We start from the raw sequence: 17,817 nt of genomic DNA on the forward strand, positions 1-17,817 counted from the left end.
ATTCGCCATTGCGCCAAAATTTAAACCCCCAATCGTACTTTTGATGTTCACTCTCTCAATTCTGCCGAAGCGAAATATCCCTTATTTTCTATCACGCCACGATCCCGGACAATTGCGGTATATTTGACTACCCATTCCGGCTTCAAGTCACCTTTCATACCATCAATTCCCCTCTTAGATTCTGACAGCACACCAGCGCCTCTAACTCCTTGTCCCAAAAGCTCCCGCAATGTTCCCCCAGGCAATATATCGGTGCAATCATTGTGAGTATAAAGTTCGATGTTCTCTTGTTTGGCGATCTTGAGCAAAGGCTGTGGAACTCTGCAACAATCTTTCACATTTATCTGATCGACTTGTGGTCGTACTCTGACATTCCCTAGAAACTTAGCAAGTTTCGCTGTGCCAAATTCGGCCAATCCCAATTTCTTTACAATTCCTTGCTCATATAGTTCTTCCAATATTGGCCATGTCCCAAGTTCTTCGGCTTCGTTTCCTTGTTCCGAGTTCTTCTTGTCTGCTTCCCATTCGCAGTCACCGTCAAAGGACATTCCGGGAAATGAAACGATTAGGAGATCAATTGACTCGACACCCAATTCTTTCATGACCAAATTTAGAGCATCTTTTGTGTATTTTGACCTTGACTTCACATCCGTATGGGCCATATAAAATAGTTTAACAGTGATTTCATAGTTCCTGGGCTCTTCTGCGAGCCCGGATAGAGACCAGTCTATGGTGGGGATATAAAAGTCATTGTCTTGTCTAGTTGTCCAAATGGAAACTGGCGGTCGACTCGGCGATCTATTCTCTTCATCGGATTCATCATATCCATTGACTCCATTTGCATACGAGGGAGTGGGTGAATAGTCTTGCTGCGCAGCTAGAAAATTGCTTCGGAGGGAGTTTGTAAGTTCAAGATTTGACCGGTCCGCGCCGGGTTTTCTAATAATGGAAGGACCTCCGACCATAATATTTCTAAATACTCAGTCAGTGAATTGCTCTTTTGAGAGATAGGTCGAGAAAAACGTACGACGTGGAAAGTATCAATCTAGTCATGATTTTATCGAATTTGACGGGAAAGTGGGATGCGAATTCCTTTTTGGATTGATTGAATTGAACTCAGGTATGATACAATTCTTATCGGACTGAACAAAATATAATATAATGTAGGGAAAAGAAATCTAAAGTTGTAGGGAAAAGAGTGAATAGGACCGAAGAGAATTGTAAGACACAAGATAATAAAGGATAAAAAGGAAAATTACATTATTCTATCAATGCTGTCACAAGTGTTTGCCGGTACTGGCTCACTAATCCTTTACTTATCTGCCCCTCCATCATTCTTTGTAAGCTTTTGGCAAGCGCGGAGATTCCCCGAACTTTAGTTACACCCCTGCAAACAATTAACAAGGCTCCTCCTTCTGCCCAGACACGACACCCTCAAGGCTGAGATACCAATCTTTTTCGAAGGACAATCATAATCATGGCCATCCAGTAAGTAGATACTTGGAAGTAAGATATGAAGACAATTGAATGAAGCTAACATCATGCAGCTATCTCATCTTGTTGTCGCGGCAGGGTAAAGTTGTATGTACTTCTCCTTTCTCGACGTGAGATGAAGCTTGAAGCATACCCTAACTGTCTACAGAGGCTCGCAAAGTGGTTTACAACATTATCGCCAAAGGAGAAGGCGAAAATCATCAAAGATGTCTCTCAACTTGTGCTGGCACGTAGAACGAGAATGTGCAATTTCTTAGAGTACAAAGGTCAGATTGGTTCTGCAAGACTACATCTAGAGCTCCATGCTGATTTCGTCAATGGCAGATTCGAAAATAGTTTACCGACGTTACGCTTCCCTCTTCTTCATCGCAGGTTGTGCTTCAACTGACAACGAACTCATTACTCTGGAAATTGTTCACCGCTATGTTGAGCAGATGGACAAGTACTATGGAAATGTCTGCGAGCTGGTAAATCTAACTTCGCAAGATGGGACGTGGCACATATACTAATATGAAATCAGGATATTATTTTTAACTTTCAAAAAGCATATTTCATATTGGATGAATTATTACTCGCGGGCGAAATGCAGGAGAGCAGTAAGAAGAATGTGCTTAGGGTGATATCAGCGCAAGACTCAATTGAGGATACGGAGGTGAGTGGTGAACATCAATTTGGGTCTTAGTGGTTATTCAGGACATCTTTTCCGTTTTACAACCTATTGGGGGACAACATCATTCAAACTCGAATTTCCTTCATGCTGATTGAAATTCCGCAATTCCAGGTCGACGAAGAGATTACCAAGCTTATGTGAATCGGTGCTTTTACACATGTATTACAGAAATATATGGGTGGATGGAGTCTGGCGCGAAAATATCATATACCACTTTCAAGCTATTTCAAGCGCTGTGCATGATTTCTTGTGATGGGTTTGTTTGCTAACTAGGTGATGGTTCCTTTCTCTAGGCCCAAGAAGAGGTGATGAGCGGACTTAGGGAGATCGGTCTTGCTTGATACCCCTTTTACAACTGCCGACCTGGAGTTGGAATTCACGTGAATGGTATTGGCGTTCTTATTAGGGTGTTTAATGGATGGTAAGATACCCAGGAGGAATCATAAATGAACAACGAAATGGCGTTTGTGTAAGTTGAGTGTGTAATTGAATGCGCTGAGTTATTGGATTAACCTTGGAATTCTAAGTTTTGACCCCTCTGAATGGCAATGGTAGTGACTCTTGCTTGGCATTATTTCGTTTCTCTCTTTAACTCGTCTACTGCACTCGAGCTGCACTACTACCTACTTGGCTTGTAAGCCAGGCCGTCATCCATGCTCACCATGATACTAATACGGCTACAAGAAATGTAGCCATTCATGTCTCACAGATTGACCATGCTGCTTTTCACTAACATGTAGAGAGTCGAGATTCCTGAAGAATGAGAGGCAATTCTTGATTACGTGATATTATATGTCATCCATGTAATTACCCCCTTTACGAAGGGAATGCTGCAAACGTGCTTGATTCTTCGATGCAGATTTGAGAACATGACCCTCAAATTGACAGTCACCTGAACACGATTCACGATACTTTTCAACCTTTGAACTTGTAGCGGGCTTCTGGAATTGATATCCATCTATTCTTTCACGCACGAGAATCATTTATTGGTTGTTAGGTAATAAAGGTACAGAGGTAAGATATTGATCTCCCCAGAATCCCAGACCAGATCAAACTTCATGATCCACTTTGTGCGACATCGTTTATCCATCAAGCTAATACATATTGATACTAGCTCATCAATCGCTCCGGTCACAATCAAGGTTATCAACTTGTGTCTCCACACTCATCCTCCGGCTCGCCCCATCCCCCGAATCTTCTTCCTTCTTCGGTATCAACAACCTCACACCGACCCATCCCATTACAAACGCATCTCATCAATACTTACTTTCTCAAATTGAAAAATGTTCATTACCTGCTAGACATAAAGTCTAGCTAAAGAACATCTTGATATCACCTCCGCAGCCAGCGCAGGAAGTATCAATCTTGCTTTCTTAGTTCACGCAGGTCCTACAAACACACCGATAACGGAACAAAGAGCGACACGTTTGGTCCATACTTCACCCCCTAAACACCACTCTAAACAACACCATTAACAACACATTCATACTACACAACACACCGTCACCAGAAGTAATTACATGAGGTTTTAAGTACCTGGTTTTCAGTTCAACGAGTCTGCAGAATCATCCGAAAGGTTGTTTATCTCCACAGAATACTCGGGCTCCGTAGCCACATACTTCTCACTTTCTTCAAAGCGCGCGAGTCTCATTCCGCCTTTTCTTCCATTATCTTTACCATTATCCACGATAAGAACTTATCTAAATCGATTCTCATTCTCATCTCAGCAAAGATGAAGTTCCTTCCTTTACGCGACTTCGATAATATCACCAGTGCGTTGAATTTCAATACACCCGATTGCCACGTCATTGGTGGTTGTGATCTCTATACAACCAAGGCTGCTGGCTCCGACAAGAAACTTTACAAAAATATTGAGAACTCACTAGAATCTCAATATGAATCTCTACTCAAACTATCGGCTTCTGTATCACCTCCTCTTGATCCTACCGAAGCAGGCGTAAATCTCTCACGCTCCAGCCCTTTCGGACCCTTGAGTCAGGTATCAAGCCGTCGAACTTTCGCGTATCTTATTGCAACACTTAATGCAAGTCATCCTGACTACGACTTCTCGCACAATCTCAGACCGGCCGATTTCCACAAAGAACGAAGTTTGAAGACTGTTATCAATACCATTGATTCGACACTTTATAATCTTAGACCAAGTTCGGGTATGACGCTTCACGTCCCATCGCAGACATCCTACAAGACAACCTCATCTGCTGGTGCTACAAGTCAAGCCTGGTGTCCACAAATGTGGGCCTTGATTGATAAAGAGATGACCCTCAAGGACTGTACAGTCTATTCTTGGGCTCCTCCTGATGAACCGTTTGATGGTGAATTAGGATCTATCTGGAGTCTTAACTACTTCTTTTTCAACAAAGAGAAAAAGAGAGTCGCGTATTTCTACGTTCGAGCTGTCCCAGTTATGAGCCATAGTCCAAGCCAAGGTCAGGGCATCACAGGCCGAGAAGCCGAGTACAATGATGCCGGTGCAAACAAACGGGCTAGATATTGGCTAGGTGATCGTGCCGATAATCTTATGATTGATCAAAATGGCGACGATGATACTGATGTCAACATGTGGGATGAGGACGACCAAGTAGACCCTGAAGAAGAGTACTACGATGGTTATGATGATGAAGCTGATGATGATTTCGATGAGCAGAATTACAAAGCACCTATACGTGGTGTTAGTGAAGATATGGCTGCTTCGATGGATATTGATTGTTGAACAACTTTTCCTTTCACACCTCTTTGCATTTTTTGTTTAGCAAGCAGGTTGGCTGGCGTATTGGACAAGTCGATGGCAACGGCTTTTGATTTCTTTTCTTTTCACTCTTTCTTTTTTTTTGTGATCAAAATACCACATCTGTATGTTTTGCTTTCTTCTGCTTCTTGTCTGTACTTGTGGATTTTTTGGTTGGCAATCTGTAGGAACATGGGATGGATGATGTGATGGACTATTTGGAATGGCGTTCGGCTACGGTTCGGTTCGGTGAGAGCGTACTGGGTTGGCTGGCGTTGTACCTATAGTTGTACTCCCTCCTGCTAGGTGGCTTTTGGGAAGGCTATTAGTGGCGCGGCGGATGCATGATACTTGGATGGGTGATGATGCAGGCGTATGCGTATACGTATGCATAGTATGGTTAATACTTTCAACAACATGATACCGTGACAATTCAATAACATGAAAACAATTCTTCGTAGATATCCCAGGATGCTGTGGCCTTGGTTATATATCCTCCGACTTGTCAAAGTCTTCCCCTGTATATGTCAGAGATGAGCGTACTCAACATTTACATTGAACATCTCTCTCTCTCGCTGCACTGGTAATGTTGGACAGTGGAGCAATAACTCAAGTCTAGAGAGTACGACTTGGTCATGATGCTATCCAGTCCGCTTAGGTAAGATTGAGTGAAGTGAAGTGAAGAGGGATAATTTATAAACTATTCATCGCAGATATTATTTAAAGTAAACATTCAATTGAGAACGTAACCAAGAATAATATATATCCTGATAGTATTATACTATATATCCTCTCATATCCTGATCTTGGGTGAATATAAATATAAACTTCTTCTCTAGAACCCTATTTTTCTTCTTTTGCTCCCTTTTTAAAAAGTTCAGACAGATATGACATAACATCCCCTCATCCCCTGTGATATCATCTAAATCTCTAACCCGCAACTACCGAAAGCACAAACACAGAAAACAAAAAACAAAAAACCAGGAATTCCCACGAGACGACAACACACGATAGCGCAAAACATTGTCGCGGTATATACATCTGTCAATCCAGCCCGATACGCCTATCCCAATGGTGGCGCAGCGGCACTTCCATTGTTCGAAATTCGAGATGATGAGCGCAACATACGCTGTGAAATGGGGTATCATTCGCTGAAACAAAAAACACACAAAGTAAAGATATGATGAGATGAGATGATGTAAAGAATGGAAAGAATAGGGAATGAAAATCGGAGATGGTGGTAGAGTGGTGCTCCTTGTGGGGAGGAAGGAGAAAGATAGAAGATGCGATGAAGGGGTGGCGAAAGAGTGTGAGAAGCTGGGGTATTGATCGAGGTAAAGTTTGAGTGGCGGAGGTGGAAGGTTGAGCTACCGATTCGGGGGTAAAAAGTCTAGCATGATTCGTAGTGTTGAAGATCTCTTTTCCCTATCCCAAAATAGGGATATTGGATGCTAGTAGAACAGAGCAAGCGAAACTATTTTCTCCCCCACATCTTCGCAAATCCACGTTGTTGCTGCTCACGCTTGGCAGCACCATCTTGGAATTCGTCGCTGGCTGAGCTTCCGCTGCTTTGGATCTTGGTGCTACGTGGGTTGCCGAAGATCTTGAGAAGCACGGTCATAATGACACTGCTGAGAATACTCAAACAGAGAATACCGATCATAACAAGGTTACTCTTGCGGTAGCGATGAGGTCCTGCTTTGGCATCTTCGGGCCATCCGGTATAGAGTGCGTACGTAGTTGTGATACTTCCGAGATTTCCAAGACCGGATACAAGAGCTGATGCGGCGGCAACGCCCACTTCTCCGTGGCGATGTTGAAAGATCTCGTTGGTCCATGTCATGCAGATGGGGACTGTGGGACCAAGTCCATATCCGACCATAAGGAGACCACCGTAGCGTGCCCAGGGGTGAGAGACAGGGGCAAAGGTGGTGGTGAGGAGACCGGCAATCTGAATGAGTACTGCGGCGGAGAAGAAGAAAGCTCGGTACTTGTGGAAACGGTCGGAGATTGGGGTTACCATCAGAATTGCAATGAGATCCATCTATTATTCGTCAGCTTCTAGTCCTTATCATAACTTTAGTGCATAGTACTTACGATCCAAATGGGTGCGGTGAGCAAGCTAAGAGTTATACCCGAGAAGGAGGAGTCGATTCCTTGTATAATGACGGTAGCATAGAGTTGTGTTCCGATACCCACGCCAACGACACCGAAGTACATCAGAGTAAGAGGCCAAAGACGCCAGTCAATCAAAACATAAGCAAGATCTTTCCAGCCCCATGACCTTGGATGGTAGACTCTTCTCAGGTCTTGATAATGAATCTCGGCATCTTCGCCAGTCAATACCGGTGGAGTTGAAGGAAGCCATCTTACGAGACCTGTGGGAACTCGTTCTTCTCCAGGTGGGAGGGGACGGTCTGGCAACCACCAAAGAAGCGAGATACCCAGCACAATACCACAAAGTCCATACAACAAGAACATCCATTGAAAACCAACGAGTCCACTGGTCCCATCCATTTTCTGGAGACCAGCGGAAACAAGTCCTACAACAGCAGCGGAAAGCTGAGATGCAGTGAAATACATGCCAATACGCTTGCCAGTTCTTGAGGGTGGATAAAACAACGTAAGATAATAAGCCATTCCCGGCCACATTCCCGCAGTAACTACACCAAGAAGGAAACGAAGGAGCCTGAATAACATTAGCAACGAAATCAAGCTTGATGGAAGAAATCATCTCACATCAAACTCCAAGCTGCCTTCACAGCCGCAAAACAAGCTCCAATTATACCAACCGCGAGAACAATACGACTCATCCAAACTCTTGGACTCAGTTTCGTCATGATCAAGTTTGAAGGTAAATCGAAGACGACATAGGCAACATAGAATAAAGCTAGAGCCGTGGAAGTTTGCTTAGCTGTCAAGTTTAAAACTTGGGCGAGATCATGACCAGCTGATGCATTCATAGTTTGAGCAAGACCAACATTGGATCTGATAGCTGAGCAGAGAAAATACAAAACCCAGAATGCTATGTATGTGTTAGTTGCTGTATGATAGTAGGGTATTGCATGGATTACCTGGAATAATCCGGCGATCAATTTTCCTATAATATAATGTCAGGATATATAATCTACAAACTTCCCATAGTTTTAGAATTTAGAATTTATCCTTACCTATAAACTTTTTCAATTCTTTCAATATCAACCTCCTCATCATCATAAGCCCTCCCAGATTCATCGGCATAAACTTCATTTGCATTCAGACTCTTCCCATCAAGCTGTCCCTCATGTGTAGCTATGGTGGGGTCGTGATCACCAAAACTTCGATCCCCAGCTTGTGCCATAATTCCTGTGAAGCAATGGAAATGCGTGCTAGCAGATATTATGGTCTTCCTGAGGTGATTTTGCAACTGAGATCTAAAAGTTCCTCAATTGCTTCTTTATTTGAAACTTGGAATGAATAGAAGAGTAAGAGAGACGAAGGAAGGCCAGAGGGATGGAAAGAAATATTCTGATTTTGATATGTGGTGGGAGCTCCCGTAGTGGGGTTCAACATTTCCCATCGGGGGCTCTGGGCCCGGTACTAATGCTAATTTTGATTAGCTCATGAGAAATCATTGCTGTAGACCCAATTTTCCATAGAACAGCTGTCTTGGTATCTCAATATGGTGGGTAAAGATGTTGTTGATGAGACATGAAGCTTCTTGGAGCTTGTGTCAGAACGAGTCCTTTCTCAAAAAAGTTTCAACTCATGGATATCTAGTATTTTCGTTCACATCATGTACAGAGCCGTCATTAACATTACTTATCTGGCCAATACCACATACTCGGGTCTATCTACACATCCACTTCTATCGAAGTTAATGGGTTTGAAGCTTCGATGTGGAATATATTCCACAGCCCCGTCCTGGACAATCGCTAACCTCCCCGCCATTTCCCCGAAAAATTCCATCCGTAAATCCTTAAAAATATGTTTCCGTTGCCCTCAACATTATTATCATAAGCATCGATACACTTTCATTAAGCCCAAACCAGTTTCTTCACCTGATGTCCCAACATATCGAAAAGTCCTGTGCTTTTCTTGGCCTCGGCCAAACTAATGATAGTACCCTCCTCTACAATGTCCTTTCTCTCCTCTCCATCCTCTTTTATACTTCCAGTCTCAACCATTCTTCTAATCTCTCCACAGACACTCTTCACTTGCTCGGCCTCACTAACTCCTTCATCTGATACCGCAGATCTGGAGGGCAAAGCCTTGAATGCGAGCACCTTCACAGCATCTTTAGGTTCCGCTATACTTTGATTTTGTAGACCTGAGATGAGGTTTGCAAACCCAACGGCAATTGGGGCAACGACAGAGTTGGTTGTAGATGTGGATGTGGGCGTGGGCGTTTTGTCTTCAATAGAAAGTTTCGAAGAAGGAAATTCCGTAGCCATAGATCTTGTGTTCACACGAATGATATCGTTTGAACCAGCCTTATAAGTGATTACAAAGCCTACATTCCTCTTCTCATCTGCCTGGGCTTGTGACAAAGTACTCGTGATATATGTTCCAAACTTGATACCGGTCACCTGGTTCAAGTCTACTCTCACGAAAGATGATACTTTCTCGATATTCCAATCAAAGTGGCACATATACAATGCCGCATCTGTCAATAGGAGGACCGATTCCTCAAAGGGACTGGATTTGATCGTATTTGGTACCTGCGGAGTGAGAAATGTCCATCCTCCAATGAATTCTTCACGATCGTCAGCAACGACGAGTTTCTGAGAAACGTCGATAGCTTGTTGCCTCATTTTTTGCATCGAAACGCCAGGATCACCACTCATCATGTTCGCCTCGAAATCTTCGAAAACGAGATAGCTCACATTTCCTAGCAAGAAATCAATGGCGGCTTGACTGAAGTAGTCATTCACAATACTAAAAAACAATTAGTATATGAAGTTTTTAGATCACAAGATGGACGTACCCGCTGTAAAATCTAGAGATAGAAAGCCCCATATCTGTGATAGCTCCCTTGTAATCCCGCTTTCTAGTACGAGTAAAGTCTCCCTTCAATGCTGCTGTAGAGGCATATTGCTTAGAAATGGCGTCACCATTGTCGGCCCACAAAGTGTTGAACCATTGCTGAGTTTGATCAACTTGTAGAGTGATATCTAGTCCCTCATTCTTTAGCTGTATTTCGAGGGCTCGCTTTGCTACTGCACTTTGAACAACATTTGTTCGATCCAGACAATCCATACAGTTAGTCCTTAAAACGCCAATCTGTTTCGATACGAGTTTCCCATCGACTTCCACAGTGTTCGAGAACGAGTCAAGCTTCTTGCCCAGTATTTCCATGAGCAGGCTGACATTTTCAAATTTCATGCCTTTGCAAATAGCATGGAAATCAAACCATTCAAATCCAATGGATTTTTTAAGCTCGCTAGCTCGAGAAACATTAAGAAGAGTCATCAATTTCTCGTACTCTCCGCCAACTATTGCCTCGTTTCCATGTTTCTCCACCAAGGAAGCCACTTGAATGGCTCCGTAGCGATCAGTTATATTATCAAAATGCTTCTTGAAAGCTTCATAATTTGTTTCGGTGGAGTGGTGAACTTGAGGCACAGGTTTAAAAGAGTAAGGTGACTGGGAGAAGAAGATGGGAATACTGCCGCGTATCTGGACGAACGAATATATCTTACTCGAAGGACCCCAAACAGAATCCGATAAGATTTGCTCTGTTTCCACGCCATTGGCGGTATTGCCGTCCTCATCCACACCTCGGCGCAAATATCTAAGCCCGGCACGTTTGACTGACCTTCTAGATATTAACGTCAACAGATATGACTTTTCCGTACCAGCACGTGCTGTGACAATTTGTTCATCTGAACTAATTGTTGAAATATCATTCATCTCCATGGAAGTGTTCCCAGTTTCTGATCCTACAGCAGGGTTTGGTGGATTGCTATCCATCGAAAATGCACGCTGTCCTACAAACCCCTGCATAAGAGGCAAGGCAAGAGAAGACTGGCCAGCATCAACAAATGGTAACACAAGATGTCGATTCCAGAAAAACAGTGGATCAACTTCCTTGTGCAATGGTAATTCAGAATTTGTATTCCTCTTTTTTGCCAAACTTCTTGTGATGTCATGGTCGTAAGAGAAGTAGTAACTCCGAGAGGACCCAAACAATATCTGTGATGTTCGTAGCAACTTTGGCAGCATGCTCTCCGCGATGTCGCTAATATTTTCAGGAGTTTCAACGTCCTCAGTGTCCTTGCCCTTATCGGAAGTTGAGATATCAGGTTTCCCTTCAGTGGCTTCCAAAATTGTAGCTGATACACCTGTGGCCTTGGCATCTTGCTCTACTGTAGAATACGGCTCAACGCTCATTCCTAGGTTCTTCTTCTGGTCCACAGCCCATCCTTTCTTCGAGAACCATTTTTGTGCAAATCTACCATATCCCCCCTTCTTCGAGATGACATCCTCAGCCACGCTGCTTGTTCTTTTGTGTGCTTCTACCGCTGTATCGTCCTCCATTTCATCGCTAACAACATCGTCCTCGCTATCACTCTCGTCCAAGTCATGCTGCCCCTCAGTATTACTCTTCAATAACCCCGCTTTCGTACTATCAATCGAGATCTCTGCCTCGTTCTTGGAACTTAACGGGATTAAAGCCACTTCAGTAATAACATATATAGGCTTCCCTTGTATTTGTGCGACTTGCTCTCTTTTCGTAATCGATATCAGGTAGGAGCTTTTGGAAACCGTCAAGAGACCTAGAGATGATTAGACATGTATACCACGCTTAGTATCGCAAACACGTACCGACAATACCAAATGCTTCGAAGCTTTTGGCAGGCGACCCCTCCACATCCCGCGAATCACTCAATACTGACCCGATATGCTTATCTTTGAATGTGATCTTCGTTGCGGGGGCGGGGCGTTGGCCTTTTGGCGCTGTTGGTTGCAAAATCAACCCATCAATGGCGGCAAAGATAAGAAGTTTGCGAACGAGGCCAGGCATACTGGCAATGTCTAAATAGTTATCATCGAGGTCATACGAGGAAGGATGTGGGTGGATCTTGGGGAGTGGATTTAAAGTTTGGAGCACGAAGGATCAATTGGCAGTTTTGGCTCACAGGATTAACACCACCAGGTACACTACCGGATTGGGATGTCTCAATCTACCATGGCAAGTAGCTAGTTGTTAATCAATCGTCACTTCAACCTTGCATTTTTAAAAAGTGTTAATAGAACAACAACAAATCTGTACTAATAAATAGTCTTGGTGGCTATCAAATTGTCGACCTTGAATCAAGACTTTGAGAAATATTATCACGGTACGTGAACGTAAAGGGCTCACCGGGGACAGGCAACCCTTAGGTACAGTTTCCTGATGAAGAAGAAGAGGTCAGTCGACGTGGAGAATTGATTAGCCAAAAGAATGCTTTCTTCATTCTTCACCAAGCCCAAAAGACTTTCTGTTTATCAACCTAGATTACGACGTTATCTAGTGAATGTCTTTTTGTATACAATCAGCAAATTTTGAATCGCAAATAAATTCTGGGGTAACCTATGCACGTATGGCGCTAGTCTGAAATTTCTCAAGCGAAAGAGAATCTCGCACCGCAGAAGATTTCCTCTCAACTGAGAAACCGATCGATAACATATAACACTTCATATTACACAAAAGAAAATAAACTTTGAATATCCTCTCTCATAATGGGCAAAAACGGAAAATTCGGCAAAGACTATGGCAAAGTGGTTGGTAAAGACCTTCCTGGACGACCCGGATGGAAAGGTCCAGGATTCACAAAAAAAGCCGAACAAAAACCAAGAAAGGCAAACCACGAAGAGGAGAAAGATACACCTAAAGAATCTCTTCTTCCCGTGAAGTTACAACAGCTCTTATTGAATGTTTTCAGAGATACATATTCAGGTGTTATCGACTCTGATGGTTTTCAACAACTTTTGCAGGACGTCAAAGGAGCGTTATATGACAGGGATTTCAGTCGTGCATTCGGAAACGACGAATATCTTGATGTCTATTCTGCAAGATGGTCACCCAGCAGGTCATTATGTTATGCTTCAATTCTTTTGGATCTTCAAGAACATTTTGGAGCAATACTGCCACGTGATAAGAGCACTCAAATGAAAGTTGACTCTGAGGCCACGGTCGACGCTGCTCCATCCACAACTCCTTTTAAGTCAACAGCACGAGTTATATCCATCGGTGGCGGTGCAGCCGAAGTTGTTGCATTTGGAGGCTTCTTAAAGCATGGATTTCAAACTTCAGGCACGGGAACGACTCCACAAACCGCGGATGATGCATTGGCTTCCCTAACTTTATCTGATGTAAATGATAGTATCGAACTACTACTTGTCGATACAGCATCCTGGGCAAATGTTGTCCAAAAACTTCACACCGGTATCACAACTCCGCCACCTATATCCAAATATGCAAGCGCATCTGCCAAAGAAGCAAACTCAGCTCTTGTGAAGCCTGAAGATTTCACTACAAAATTTCTGGAACATGATGTATTAGCAATGAATCAAGCTGAGCTGGGTAATCTGTCTGGCAAGAAGCCCGTCCTTGTTACGTTATTCTTTACCTTAAATGAGTTATACACGGCATCAATTAGCAAGACGACTGCTTTCTTACTCAACATAACATCAGTTCTTCCAAAAGGGTCCTTACTTCTAGTTGTGGATAGTCCAGGGTCTTATTCAGAAACCACAGTCGGTACAGAAGAGAAGAAATATCCAATGAAGTTTTTACTTGATCATTTTTTGATTGAGACACAAAAGTCAAGGGGAAAAGAGAGCGTTCCTGACTGGGTTAAAGTCCATTCCGAGGACTCTCAGTGGTTTAGACTTCCTGAATCTCTCCGATATCCAATTCCTTTGGAAAATATGCGATACCAGGTTCATCTTTACCGTCGTTCATAAGCAGGGTGGTTTCAATAGCAGCGATCACAATTGAGAAGATGAGTCTTAAAAGTCATATCGTAATTCATTATCCATATGTAGGATCGTCAAGGTAACCACATTATGCCAACCTCATCCTGTTGGCTAACACCGACTAAACATCAAAGGTACCAATGCGGTACTACTCTCATGACCAAAAAATCCTCTGGACTTCTTTGGTGAAGAACAGGAGGCCCCTAGTTGCAAAGGCTTAGGCCAGGCTGGCAATATCCGTTCTTTTTCATCTTGAGTCTTGCAGAACTCTTTGCTAAGCTGCTTTAGCACCGCTTCTCTTGCCTTCTTCAAAGCCACAATCCTCTTATCAGGATCATCAATCAATTCCTGTTGAGCATTCTCCTTTTCAAAGTTACGCTGCACGCCTTGTATATTAGGATCAAAAGTCATTGGGTGCAATAACTCTACTCGAGGCGAAGCAATCGGTATTGGTGCCGAAACTTTTAGTTTTACCTCTTTACCAGAATCATCTTCATCATTTTTCTCATTATCATTCTCCTTTTGCCTATGCTTGCGTCTCCGTCTGCGATGATGCGACCTCTTTCTCTTGAGCTTTGTACCAGTTATCGACAACTCCTTCATACCAGGCAATGTTGCCCCAGACAAAGTATCAATGACCTCTAGTGTCTCTTCAATATCATACAACCCACTACCACTCTGATAATGCATACTGGCAATATCAGATTCACTCGGTTGAGACAACCATTCATCACTACGTCGACTATTTCTCGACGTCAATGGTGCCAATGCCCGTTCCCATGTGCCACCATTTATTAAAGTGGTATTTTCAAAATCGAATTCTTTCACCGTGTGTCGATGTTCATAAACGAAATCCGCGACTTGCTGCTCCGACATCGTAGCATTCCTTACTTGCATATATCGTAATTTGGGAAATACCATTGGTGGTCTTGGAGGAGCAGCTGGTAATGGCGACATTGGGGACGTTACTTCTCCAAATAACTTGATCGCCTCTTTTGGTGGCGCGAACAATGGATCACTAGATAGGGAATATGGACAAGGACCCTTCCTTCCATGCCATCCAAAACTCACTTTTTCCAAATTCGGCGCAAAGTACCGAATGTAATCATCCAGAATTTTCAGATGATCGCGACCAGGCAGTAAACTCTGGAAATCCCATGAATCCATTGTAATACTGAGTTTTCTTATTTGTCTCCATCGTCGTCCTGCAGATGGTGTACACCCAAATCCAGGCATATGACGCAGGTATTGCAGTCCAGATGGATGAATGTGGATAGACAATTTTTCTAACTTTAATACCGGTGCTCGCTCAATGGCAATGCGCAAGCTTATAAGTGCATAATCGACAATATCCCTTCTATACCTCTGCGAAGGATCTTGATCTGGACATGAAATTGTCAGATGACGCAGGTTGGGTAGATGAGATAGCGCTTTAATGAACGTGGGGATATTGGTCGCGGCATGGAATAGAGGTGGATATTGTTGCGTTAATATCTCGCCTAGCTCAGGACATCCGTACTTAGGACGTCGATTACTAGGCCTTTCGTTGTGAGAAGCCATACTGGTATGTGGAGTATATAGAAAGCTTATCTCCTGACCAGTGATAGGGTTCAAGAGAGGAGGGAGAAATGTAGCATTGGAGTGGGGCGTGTAGAATATCAGGTGTTGGATATATCTTCCGATTCGAGAGAGAGCTTCTAGACGAGAAGGTCGAGTGAGTGAGGTGGAAGTGAAGGTTATACGCGTTCGGATGAAGATTTCGCTGGTTATTAGGCCGCAGATTTCAGTGGATACAAGGCGGAGAGAACATTGAGAGGAGGTACCTAAGTGGGTGAGAATATTGGTGATGATATTTTGGGATCGCCAGAGGCGGTGGATTGTTGGGTTGGTGGTGGCCATAACTTGCGCATATCGCTTGGGAAAGGGATTGGGGGGAGTATAGGGACAAGTCCTGCTTGATGTGGTGGGTAGATAACGTCGTTCCTGAGATTTTGAAGCGGATACAAATGAGGAGTAAAAGATTTGAAAAGATCAATTGAGATTGTGAAGTCGAAGTGAGCTGGATGTAGATTCCAGATGAATGAATGAATAAATCTCGATCTACTGCTCGTAACTCAATGATATAATATAATCTCACTCAATCACAGAAAACCCTCGTCGTCATCAATAGTAATCGAGAGAGGGAGTGTGTGAATGTATGTGTGTAACTTCAAATCGCAATCACAATCGCAATTCAAATGAAACGAAACAAACACAAAAGTTACGGAACAAAAAACCCAAGAAGAAAAAAACCTCAGTCCTTCCCTCCCCTTTCTTTATAATATACATACCATCCTCCACAAACTCCCAACATTTTCCTTCCCCTCCTCCAAATCTCGAAATGCCGCACACAAAAATCCATTCATCGCATCGAATCTTCCCTTCCCTTCCCGCCTCTCAGTCGAACTAATCTAAACTAAACTAAACTAATCGATGACTCACACTTTCGTGCTTGCTCGTCCGACACACAGATACACAAACTCCAGTCCTACACGAATGAATTACCGAACGCCTTCCTCCCCCGGGATTTCATCAAAGAGAAAAAAGCCACTCCAGAACACTAAACGCGAAATGCTCGCGAAAAAAACACGAGGAGGGAGCGCGATAGCCGCGTTGAGTGGATGGGTGGGTGCAGGTGCAGGTGCAGGTGCATGCTTACACTTATGCGGGTTTCTGGAACCTTGGGGGGGAAAGATGCCGTTTTGCTGGCATGGTTGTGTAGTGTGATTTGATTTACAAGTTATGAGTTATGAGGAGTGGTAGAAGAAGAAGGGAAGAGAAGAGAAGAAGCAGAGGAGACAGGGATTGGGGGGTGACTTCTGATTTTTATGCTTGTTCTGTGTGTATGTGTATGTGTATGTGTATGGATGGATAGATAGATGGATGATAATACTACATGGAATCGATTCGACAGCATCAGATCTTGGCGGAGAATTGCTAACCATAAATTCACCAGTTTAGTGCAGGGGAAGGGGGAAGAAAGAGGGGTAAGGATTTATGTATATGTATGTATGTAGTGGTAGTGGTAGTGTACTCCGTATGCATATGTGTATGCAACGTACATGTGTACATGTTTCAAGAACGACCATTGGCAGGAAGAGAACGGGATACAGATCGAGATACCGTTGTGAAATGTAAATTTGGGAGTTGGGAGGTGAAACTTCTTTTTTGTCATGGCACATGGGAGAGCAAGTGGATAGATTGGTAGGTAGGTAGGTAGGTAGGTAGGTATATGGTACTCATACTCATTTTTATTCTGCTATTCTATTCTACTAATCTAGTCTAATTTCTAATCTCCAATCTCCAATTTATTTTCTCTAAAGCAACGAACGAGGAAACGAAACCTCAGAATGAATGGTTGGGTGGGTGGTAGGTAGGCTCGAGGTGAGGTTACTTACCCACAGGTGGCGAGCGAGTGAAAGATAAATTAGACGAGCGGCGAGTGCGAGGATGAAGGGGTTACTCATCTTCTCTTCTGTACCTAGATATTTTGTGCGCCTTCCTTTCTCTCCCCCCTGTATATATCTCCCCAGTCCCAAACAAACAAAAAAAACAACGCGTACAACGACCTCAAAACAAACGTAAAAGTAAGAAAACGCGCTTGTTTGAATATAATTGGTTGTTATGTTATGCTGTACCATATTGATATCGTATTTGATTCCATCCCGATGCGACTCAACTCGACTATTTGGATGAGATAGCTAAGTTAGCTGATCGGGTGCTCATAATCATTTTCCTCTCCTCCAGATCTACATTCTCCCAGAATTCATCATGGGTTAATAATACTATTACGACCTACTAACTTTCACATTCCGTCCACTTTTGCGATCTATCGATTCCACTTCAAGGGATTGATATATACCCAAGTACCCAGGTACCTACCATAGACCCAAAACTACTTGCGTTTTGTTTCCACGAGTCTCTA

General features: G+C 43.3%; 7 protein-coding genes across 7 annotated transcripts; 3 read left to right on the forward strand and 4 right to left on the reverse strand.

Annotated features, from left to right (window-relative positions):
• Positions 1-47: 47 nt before the first annotated feature.
• On the reverse strand, positions 48-1,053 carry EAF01_010364 (uncharacterized protein; the record flags this gene model as incomplete). The annotated part of the gene is made up of 2 exons (XM_038918621.1): positions 48-972; positions 1,028-1,053. The coding sequence occupies 2 exons, from the start codon at positions 1,051-1,053 to the stop codon at positions 48-50; spliced, it is 951 nt and encodes a 316-aa protein (XP_038765846.1).
• Positions 1,054-1,477: 424 nt separating this feature from the next.
• Positions 1,478-2,305, forward strand: EAF01_010365 (uncharacterized protein; the record flags this gene model as incomplete). The annotated part of the gene is made up of 6 exons (XM_038918622.1): positions 1,478-1,488; positions 1,548-1,581; positions 1,643-1,760; positions 1,819-1,961; positions 2,015-2,146; positions 2,276-2,305. 6 exons carry the CDS (start codon positions 1,478-1,480, stop codon positions 2,303-2,305), a joined length of 468 nt encoding a protein of 155 aa, XP_038765847.1.
• A 1,591-nt stretch (positions 2,306-3,896) lies between these two features.
• On the forward strand, positions 3,897-4,895 carry EAF01_010366 (uncharacterized protein; the record flags this gene model as incomplete). The annotated part of the gene is made up of 1 exon (XM_038918623.1): positions 3,897-4,895. One exon carries the CDS (start codon positions 3,897-3,899, stop codon positions 4,893-4,895), a length of 999 nt encoding a protein of 332 aa, XP_038765848.1.
• A 750-nt stretch (positions 4,896-5,645) lies between these two features.
• Positions 5,646-8,358, reverse strand: EAF01_010367 (uncharacterized protein). Its single transcript, XM_038918624.1, has 5 exons — positions 8,081-8,358; positions 7,985-8,010; positions 7,650-7,935; positions 7,008-7,599; positions 5,646-6,954 (listed from the first exon to the last, which is right to left on the reverse strand). The coding sequence occupies exons 1-5, from the start codon at positions 8,248-8,250 to the stop codon at positions 6,385-6,387; spliced, it is 1,644 nt and encodes a 547-aa protein (XP_038765849.1). The 5' UTR covers positions 8,251-8,358; the 3' UTR covers positions 5,646-6,384.
• Positions 8,359-8,926: 568 nt separating this feature from the next.
• EAF01_010368 (uncharacterized protein) lies at positions 8,927-11,916 on the reverse strand (the record flags this gene model as incomplete). Its single annotated transcript, XM_038918625.1, has 3 exons — positions 8,927-9,827; positions 9,877-11,668; positions 11,718-11,916. The coding sequence occupies 3 exons, from the start codon at positions 11,914-11,916 to the stop codon at positions 8,927-8,929; spliced, it is 2,892 nt and encodes a 963-aa protein (XP_038765850.1).
• Positions 11,917-12,614: 698 nt separating this feature from the next.
• EAF01_010369 (uncharacterized protein) lies at positions 12,615-13,841 on the forward strand (the record flags this gene model as incomplete). The annotated part of the gene is made up of 1 exon (XM_038918626.1): positions 12,615-13,841. One exon carries the CDS (start codon positions 12,615-12,617, stop codon positions 13,839-13,841), a length of 1,227 nt encoding a protein of 408 aa, XP_038765851.1.
• A 123-nt stretch (positions 13,842-13,964) lies between these two features.
• Positions 13,965-15,413, reverse strand: EAF01_010370 (uncharacterized protein; the record flags this gene model as incomplete). Its single annotated transcript, XM_038918627.1, has 1 exon — positions 13,965-15,413. The coding sequence occupies one exon, from the start codon at positions 15,411-15,413 to the stop codon at positions 13,965-13,967; it is 1,449 nt and encodes a 482-aa protein (XP_038765852.1).
• Between the last annotated feature and the right edge of the window lie 2,404 nt (positions 15,414-17,817).

Source organism: Botrytis porri, assembly GCF_014898465.1.
Source record: "Botrytis porri strain MUCL 3234 chromosome Unknown BPOR_016, whole genome shotgun sequence".
Classification (NCBI taxonomy): Eukaryota; Fungi; Ascomycota; class Leotiomycetes; order Helotiales; family Sclerotiniaceae; genus Botrytis; species Botrytis porri.

Excerpts from the sequence above, each read along its gene's own strand:
- EAF01_010367 (XM_038918624.1), bottom strand. The coding sequence starts at position 8,250 with ATGGCACAAGCTGGGGATCGAAGTTTTGGTGATCACGACCCCACCATA. Across the intron at positions 8,011-8,080 it reads AGAATTGAAAAAGTTTATAG|GAAAATTGATCGCCGGATTA; the intron begins GTAAGGATAAAT and ends ATTATATTATAG. Across the intron at positions 7,600-7,649 it reads AAGGCAGCTTGGAGTTTGAT|GCTCCTTCGTTTCCTTCTTG; the intron begins GTGAGATGATTT and ends AATGTTATTCAG.